The following is an 8749-nucleotide window of genomic DNA, read 5'->3' as shown; positions in this document are numbered from 1 at the left end:
TAGTTTTATAAGTATTATTTATAATATTTGTAATTAATTTGGTCAATTAAACCTGCTCAATCAACATTAACTAGATTCAATTGGATAATTATAAGTACAGTGAAATTCCCTTAACTCGAATTTCTAGATCTCGAGTTATTCTCTAAGCAAGGATGTGGGCAATCATCTTCACGACCCATTCGTGACGTCACGCATGAGTAGATAACTATTTCACATTTTGAATTAGCAAATGCTAATTTTTGCTCAACTTAGACTAGAATTAGAAGCATTCGTGTTTAGCCGTGCGTCTTTTAAGACTCCCTAGTTTTTATTTACTTGAGATATTAGAATTGTTATTATTGCCTGTCAACAACTGCTACTCAACAAAAGATGGCGCGATTGACTTGTATCGAATAAATTTACTTTAGCAGTAAATTTATTATAAATATATTTACGAAAAAAAGTCTAAGAGTATATAGCAATCACAAAGAACACAACAACAGCTGACTGAGCGTGGTGTGAAACGTTGTGTGATGTATTGGCCCGATACTGACGTCATTTTCTGGATTACAAAATCCAGCTCTTAGCCAATGAGAGCGCTTAAAACTGCTGTAATCATGGCGACTATCCACTTGATAGTTTATCAGGAGGATGGTAAAAATGGACCTAATTTAAATAATTTAATAATTGTGTTTTTATCTCTCTATGTCGAATTTCTCTTTAACTCGAATTGATCTATAGCATTTCTTCAACTTTAGCTTCTATACGTGGAATTTCCGAAAGAATAAAATATTCGTATCTGTTTTGTAAGGCAATTTTGTTTTATTCCAATGATTTTGTGATTCGAATTAATCCGGTAAAGTCCCTATGTATTTCCTGTTCTCTGAATTCACTTGATTACAAATACGGGAAGTGAAAACCTAGTAATAAGCGAAAATGAATGTTATTAATTACAATCGAAGTTATTATTTAAGGAAAAAAAACTTTATACATACACTTCATACATAGACAGAGAACTTTCAACATCTTTTTAATATGTAACTTCATTTTGTTTTATTTAAGTTAAATTTGAAGTTATAAGTTTATACCTGCGTAATAATCTTCAAATATTAATAATTGGTATTTTAATCTTTTAATAAAATTTGAGATAGTCTCTGATAATGGCCGAGTGCCGAAACTAGTCAGACCAAAAAATAACAATTAAAGACTACTTAAAGTATAAATATAATAGCTTACAGTGTTATTTGTTTTTCAAAAATTAAGATACTTAACAATTACTGTTACTCCTCGGTACTAGGTATTCCTCAAAATTGTTACAAAAACTTGGTGACTTTGATGTAGACAATAAATAAAAAATTAAACAATTTTGCACTTAAAGGTGAAATGTGTTTATTATTACTCTACCGGTTTCGCTCCTTTCGGATCATGCTCAGGAGTTCGTCAATTCAGTTTTTGAAAATCTAAACATGTTATGTGACACTTTATTAAATTAATCCACTATTAAAATTCTAAATATTAATCCTTAACATGTCTCGTTATATATTATTTTATATAATATAAAAATATTATATAAATATATAATAATAATAATAAATATATTATTTTATATATCATTACGACATACGATACATGTTTAAGGATTAATATTTATATTATTTTAATAGTGGATTAATTTAATAAAGTGTCACATAACATGTTTAGATTTTCAAAAACTGAAATGACGAACTCCTGAGGATGCTCCGAAAGTAGCGAAACCGGTAGAGTAATAATAAACACATTTCACCTTTAAGTGCAAAATTTGTTTAATTGAAATACCCAGGTGAAAAGAAAATAAGAATGAATATTAATAAATAAAAAAGACTTAAAACTTGTGTTTATGACGATATCGAGGAAGTTATGCTAAATGGGTTACTACCGCGCATAATAAAAATCGCCCAATTTCAGGTTCACTATTTATGGAAAAAGCAAAATAATTTGCTATTCTATGGGTCGTGAAGCCTTTTTAGCTAGTGTAGGGTGGTTGAATAAGTTTAGACAAAGACACAACATTGTTTATAAGTCAGTATGCGGTGAAAGATTTAGAATGCTGTGAGAAGCTGATTTAGAATGCTGTATGAAGACGCACGGGTAAATCCGAAATTTTCTAGTTGTAGATATAGTGTTTAGTTCTAGTTTTAGTTGTTATTCAGCGTATTATTATAGCTGGGATGAGGCGAGCGGCTCCTCTCGTCACTACGACCTATAAGATCAATTGTAACTTAAGCCTTCCAAAGGTATATGGCAAATGTAGGTCCTTGATGAACCTTAGTACATAGAAGCATTTTATTGTTTTTTAATATTTACAATTTTCCCTGCTTGTGGGCTATATTTCCCTATCTCTCAGTTCGCTCCACATTTCACCTCTTTCCGCTCTTCTGTCACTGAATCTTTGCCCTAGATTAGGTTCCTCCCCTTAATTTCCCTCCAACACTCTCCCAGAATCCCGCAATGTGGTCTTGTTTCTATCATTTCCTCATAATTCACTGCTCTTCTCCCCTCCTCCACCTTAACCTCCTCCCTCACTACATACCCTGGGGTCTCCCTTGCCAACCCCAGTACCCATCTCCAATATCGTGTTTGTATATCCTTGTTTTCCATCCCCATACTTCTGCACCGTACATCATTGTTCTCCTTACCAAGCCATCAAACATAACCTTTCTTTTTCCCACGTCCCTCCCAAAAGTTCTTTCTCCTCATCCCCAAACTTGTCCCATCACCCTGTTCGCTCTTTTTGCCATCGCCTTCACGTGCGCCCCGACCTTATTACTTTCCGGGAAACCATATCCCAGGTACGTATATTCTTTCACTTACTCTATCTCTCTTCCCTGCCACCTCCATTCCTCCTTCCGTCTTCTTCCCCCTCTGCAGACCTTCATTATCTTTGTTTTCTCGACGTTTACCTCCAACCCTTTCGCTTTAAAATATCTTTCCAGGGACCTCATCATCTCCTTCATCTCCACCGCCTCTCTAGCCACGACAACCAAATCGTCCGCGTACGCCAAGGCGTGCACCTTTGTTCCTTCTATCACCACCCCACCCATTTGCCCCTTCGCAAGTCTCTTTTCCAAGTCCGCCGTATATATTGCGAATAGTGTGGGACTAAGCGGGCACCCCTGTCTCAATTTGTCGTTCAGAATACCTCACTTAACTCTTCCCCCACTTTAACCTTGGCCATCGTCTCCCTGTACATCTCCTTCACCCTCCCTATCAGTTGTTCTGTTATACGACTCTTCCTCATTTCCTCCCACAACTTCTCTCTATCCACGTTATCGAATGCAGCCTTCAGGTCAATAAACAATCCATACAGCTTTGCCCCTTCTTGTTCAGCTCCCTATCTACCAGGTGTTTCAGAATATATATATTGTCAATTGCCACTCTTCCCTTCCTGAATCCTGCCTGCCCATCCGGCAACAATTCTCCCCTCTCAATTTCCTCTTCCAACCTCCCCAGCAGTATCTTTCCATACATTTTGAAAGTTGTGTCCAACAGGGTGATCCGATAATGAACGTTAGTATTGTTCCTTTATGTCGGAAGGTGTCAGGCGACTTTACCGAAAATTTTGTGTCTTAGGCGGCCTCTGGCGACGCATTCACATAGTATGTTCAGCAGTCTTTGACTCGTCGTTGCAAAATCGACAAGTTTGACGGTTAGCTTGTCCAATACGGAAGAGGTGGTATTTTAGGAGAGCATGGCCGGTCAAGAAGCCTGAGAGCGACCTTAGATCTCCTTTGCTGAGGTATTGATCCTCTTCGCCTGTTTGTGACTTAGAAGTTCAAAGGCTACCTTTGAAGCCTCCCAACTTGCATCTCAATCAATAGTTATTGATTGCCAGTTTTAAGTAGCTTTTTTGTAGTCACAGCCGGGTTGGAGTTCAATAAAGGGAGTTCTCGCTGCCTCTTACCTTTTCATTGCTTTCAATGTCTTTGTGACCTGGAACCCACAATAGAGTAACATCATTGCCCCTAGCGAGTTCCCTCAGGTTGTACACTCTCTGATTAGCGCGGAGTCAGTCCGTGAAAATATTTATGGATGCACCCTTCTGTTCCTTTTCTAGGTTCAAAACAAAAAGTTTATGGCAAAAACTTCTGCTTGAAAAATGGTTCTGTCCTAGCTGAGGGGCAATTTAATGCGGCTATTTGGTGCACTAATGCCCATACCTACTCTGGATCCAACTGTCTTTGAAACATCTGTACCAGGCAAGGGCTCTTCTTGTAAGTTAAGGCTCACCCTTCGTCCAATCATCCCTCTTTCTTTTCAGCGTTAGATTGTTGTATATTTTTAGTGAACTAAAGATGGAAATAACACTAAACCTAGAAAATAATAATAAAATTCGGATAACAAATTTTAAGTTTAATAACTTCTTTTGGCCGACAATCGTTTTCGACACATGTGACTATTCAAAAAAATATATTTCTAATTTTTTCCTCGAAGTTTTCTTCCGCTCCCTTAGCGATTCGAGTTAAGGAAAATTTCACCATACTTATAAATCATGATATTAGTACTTATATATCATATTAAATCATGATATTAGTTTTTTTTTCTTACATGATCCATTATCATCCCAAAATTGAAAATCGTTATCTTCACTTCTATGTGTTGATCCCGTATTTAATCCCAATTGAGTTAATGACGGTGTCGACGGCGTATCGACACGCGGACTATTTGTAGTCTTAAAAGTTGTTATTTGCCTTTTGCAAGAATACAATTCCATTTGAAGTTTTTTAAGCAATCGATTGTTTTGCATCAATTGATCTTTGTATTTTTGCACTTCGGCCGATTTCTCATCTAATTCTTTTTTCATATCTTCGTAAACAGAACAAAAAATTAATAAATCAAATTAATTAATAATAAACGTAATAATTTTTTACCGTTACTAAGTCTGTGCATTTTGTCTAAATCCGCTTTAAAGTTGGCTTTAATATTTTCCATTTCAATTTTAGACTGTTTTAATAAATCGTCCTTCAAACGACATTCATTACTCAATTGGTACGTGTAAAACGAAATCGATCTTCCGGTTATATCGAGTATTTGTTCAGGATTTAAACCGGTTATAATCATCTATTAATGTCATAAAAGAAAAATTGTTAAAAAAGAACATGGAAAAAAAAAGTCGATAAATACCGCTTTGTATTGATCTGTAGGTTGCATATCGGTCATATTGTAATCGTATGAATTATTAAACACCGTCGAACAAGCTAAACATTTTCCAGCTTTTACACTTATTTGAGCGTGTTGTTGGCAGAAAATATGGGAACATGAAGTTACCAAACCTTTTTTTTCCAATAATACTCGACATGATTGTAGATTACAACGCATTGGGATTTCAGCCATTTTTATTTGCAGATTTAACCTATAGAAGAAATTGTTAAAATATATATTTATATTAAATACTGTATATTTATTAGTTGATTAAACGAAAGGAAGTAAATACTCTCATAAATATAAGGACTAACTGGCGAGGAACCTTAACCCTTTGCTTTGTATAATAATTTTTACGGCCGAGATACATTATAGCCGGAAACTCTTGCGGACGAGACGTTGCAATGAGACTATAAAACATAAAATGCGATTAAAACACTGATTGAATAACTAATACTTAATGTAGTCTGGATGTAAGGAGTGTAGAAAGTTTCAATTGCAACGAGTCGGCTGCAATTTGTCTAATCATACATTTTCATTCTGAAAAAACGGAAATGTTAAGAGATTAAAAGTAAATAAACAACAATCCTAATTAATTTTCTAATAAATCCATAATCGCTGAGGTGTATGATTTAAAATATGGTAAAAATTTAAAAGAACTCTTTCTCAGTTTTTTAATAAATATACTTATGACCGGTTTCGACAAATACTTATCATCATCAGCTAAATCTACAAGCGAAATTATAATTAAAAGTATATAGAATTAAATAAAATAGATAAAAAAAAAATAAATAAACTTAGTCAAAAAATAATAAAAGTCAATATAAAATGATTTAAAAACTAAAACGGCGGAAAATAAAGATGTAAAGTGGACGACACTACAGGTTAAAATGGAGTAATCACATAAAAATAAAACAAGTTTCACCGATATGTTAAAAACTAGAACTTTAAGTATGAGTATAGAGGTTTATAAATGGAGCAAAGCTGATCGTTCATTAATTTTTGATTTTTATGTTTGTCTATTTCAAGTTGTTCTAATAAGTCTAGTTTTTTACCATTCTTACAGTTGTGTATGAGAGATACGTTATTATAATCGATGTTACGATTAAATTCCATTTTGTGTTGGTAAACAGTTGATGAGGAAGTATTTTTATGTTCCTTAATTCTTTTTGCGAGTTTTCTACCTGTTTGACCGATGTATAAAGCATTACATTCTTTACATTTAATAGAATATACACCATTTTTATTTAACACAAATATGTTCTTTGCTTTTGAAGTTGACAATATATCTATAAGTTTGTAGTTATTTTTAAAACCAATATTGATATTATTTTGTTATTATTTTTTGCTCGTAGATTTAGCTAATGATGATAAGTATTTGTCGAAACCGGTCCTAAGTATATTTATTAAAAAACTGAGAAAGAGTTCTTTTAAATTTTTACCATATTTTAAATCCTAATTAATCCTAAAAAATCTTAACTTTATCTTATCAATGAAAACCTTGGTAACCGTACAATTAAATTTTTTATTTACACTTAAAGTTCTCACTTTAGCCTATTTCAAATATTCTAAAGTACTAAAACTGATGGAGAAAGATGTTATGAATAAAAAATATTCATCATGCGTCAATAAATCACAATTGATAGTTATTTCATACTTATCTATCACCAATTTCTAGTGATATAGCATAAATCACAAAATGTCAAAATTGGACGATTTTTGTTAATAAAATCAACTATAACCCAAGTACTAAAACTGATGGAGAAAAACGTTATGAATAAAAAATATTCAGAATGCATCAAGAAATCATAATCCACTCTTATTTCATATCTATCTATCACAAGTTTCTAGTGATATATCATAAATCACAAAATGTCAAAATTGGACGATTTTTCTTAATAAAATCAACTATAACCTAAGTACTAAAACTGATGGAGAAAGACGTTATGAATAAAAAATATTCCTAATGCATCAAGAAATCATAATCTATACTTATTTCATATTTATCTATCACCAATTTCTAGTAATATAGCATAAATCACAAAATGTCGAAATTGGACGATTTTGCTTAATAACATAAAGTATAATGGAAGTACTAAAATTGATGGAGAAAGATGTTATGAATAAAAAATATTCCTCATTCATGCGTCAATAAATCACAATTGGCAGTTATTTCATACTTATCTATCACCAATTTCTAGTGATATAGCATAAATCACAAAACGTCAAAATTGGATGATTTTTGTTAACAAAATCGACTACAACCTAAGTACTAAAATTAATGGAGAAAGACGTTATGAATAAAAAATATTCCTAATGCATCAAGAAATCATAATCCACTCTTATTTCATATCTATCTATCACAAGTTTCTAGTCATATAGCATAAATCACAAAATGTCAAAATTGGACGATTTTTCTTAATAAAATCAACTATAAACTAAGTACTAAAACTGATGGAGAAAGACGTTATGAATAAAAAATATTTCTAATGCATCAAAAAATCAAAATCTATACTTATTTCATATTTATCTATCACCAATTTCTAGTGATATAGCATAAATCACAAAATGTCAAAATTGGACGATTCTGCTTAATAACATCAACTATAATGGAAGTACTAAAACTGATGGAGAAAGATGTTATGAATAAAAAATATTCCTCGTGCATCAAGAAATCATAATCCACACTTATTTCATATTTATCTATCACCAATTTCTAGTGATATAGCATAAATCACAAAATGTCAAAATTGGATGATTTTTGTTAATAAAATCGACTACAACCTAAGTACTAAAATTGATGGAGAAAGACGTTATGAATAAAAAATATTCCTAATGCATCAAGAAATCATAATCCACTCTTATTTCATATATATCTATCACAAGTTTCTAGTGATATAGCATAAATCACAAAATGTCAAAATTGGACGATTTTTCTTAATAAAATCAACTATAAACTAAGTACTAAAACTGATGGAGAAAGACGTTATGAATAAAAATATTTGTAATGCATCAAGAAATCAAAATCTATACTTATTTCATATTTATCTATCACCAATTTCTAGTGATATAGCATAAATCACAAAATGTCAAAATTGGACGATTTTGCTTAATAACATCAACTATAATGGAAGTACTAAAACTGATGGAGAAAGATGTTATGAATAAAAATATTCCTCATGCATCAGGAAATCATAATCCACACTTATTTCATATTTATCTATCACCAATTTCTAGTGATATAGCATAAATCACAAAATGTCAAAATTGGATGATTTTTGTTAATAAAATCGACTACAACCTAAGTACTAAAATTGATGGAGAAAGACGTTATGAATAAAAAATATTCCTAATGCATCAAGAAATCATAATCCACTCTTATTTCATATCTATCTATCACAAGTTTCTAGTGATATAGCATAAATCACAAAATGTCAAAATTGGACGATTTTTCTTAATAAAATCAACTATAACTTTAATACTAAAACTGATGTAGAAAGACGTTATGAATAAAAAATATTTCTAATGCATCAAAAAATCAAAATCTATACTTATTTCATATTTATCTATCACCAATTTCTAGTGGTAAAGC

At 32.0% G+C, this 8749-nt stretch overlaps 1 protein-coding gene across 3 annotated transcripts in view; it reads right to left on the bottom strand.

Annotated features, from left to right (window-relative positions):
* Window positions 1–8749, bottom strand: part of LOC111419337 (E3 ubiquitin-protein ligase CCNB1IP1-like) — an 87237-nt gene that overhangs the window by 164 nt on the left and 78324 nt on the right. For 2 of the 3 annotated variants that reach the window (XM_071195730.1, XM_023052119.2), the window contains exons 2-4: window positions 5140–5368; window positions 4887–5076; window positions 4564–4821 (exon numbers count right to left, since the gene is read on the bottom strand). In XM_071195730.1, the coding sequence (XP_071051831.1) occupies window positions 4564–4821; window positions 4887–5076; window positions 5140–5349 (658 nt within the window). In that variant the 5' untranslated portion in view covers window positions 5350–5368. Of the gene's footprint in view, window positions 1–4563; window positions 4822–4886; window positions 5077–5139; window positions 5424–8749 lie in introns of those variants that run through there. The other variant, XM_071195734.1, reaches the window with a different exon arrangement.

The sequence above is a fragment of the Onthophagus taurus genome, chromosome 1, assembly GCF_036711975.1.
Source record: "Onthophagus taurus isolate NC chromosome 1, IU_Otau_3.0, whole genome shotgun sequence".
In the NCBI taxonomy this organism is placed as follows: domain Eukaryota; kingdom Metazoa; phylum Arthropoda; class Insecta; order Coleoptera; family Scarabaeidae; genus Onthophagus; species Onthophagus taurus.
Note: the sequence above shows the minus strand (reverse complement) of the source record. Positions and strands in the feature narration are given on the sequence as shown.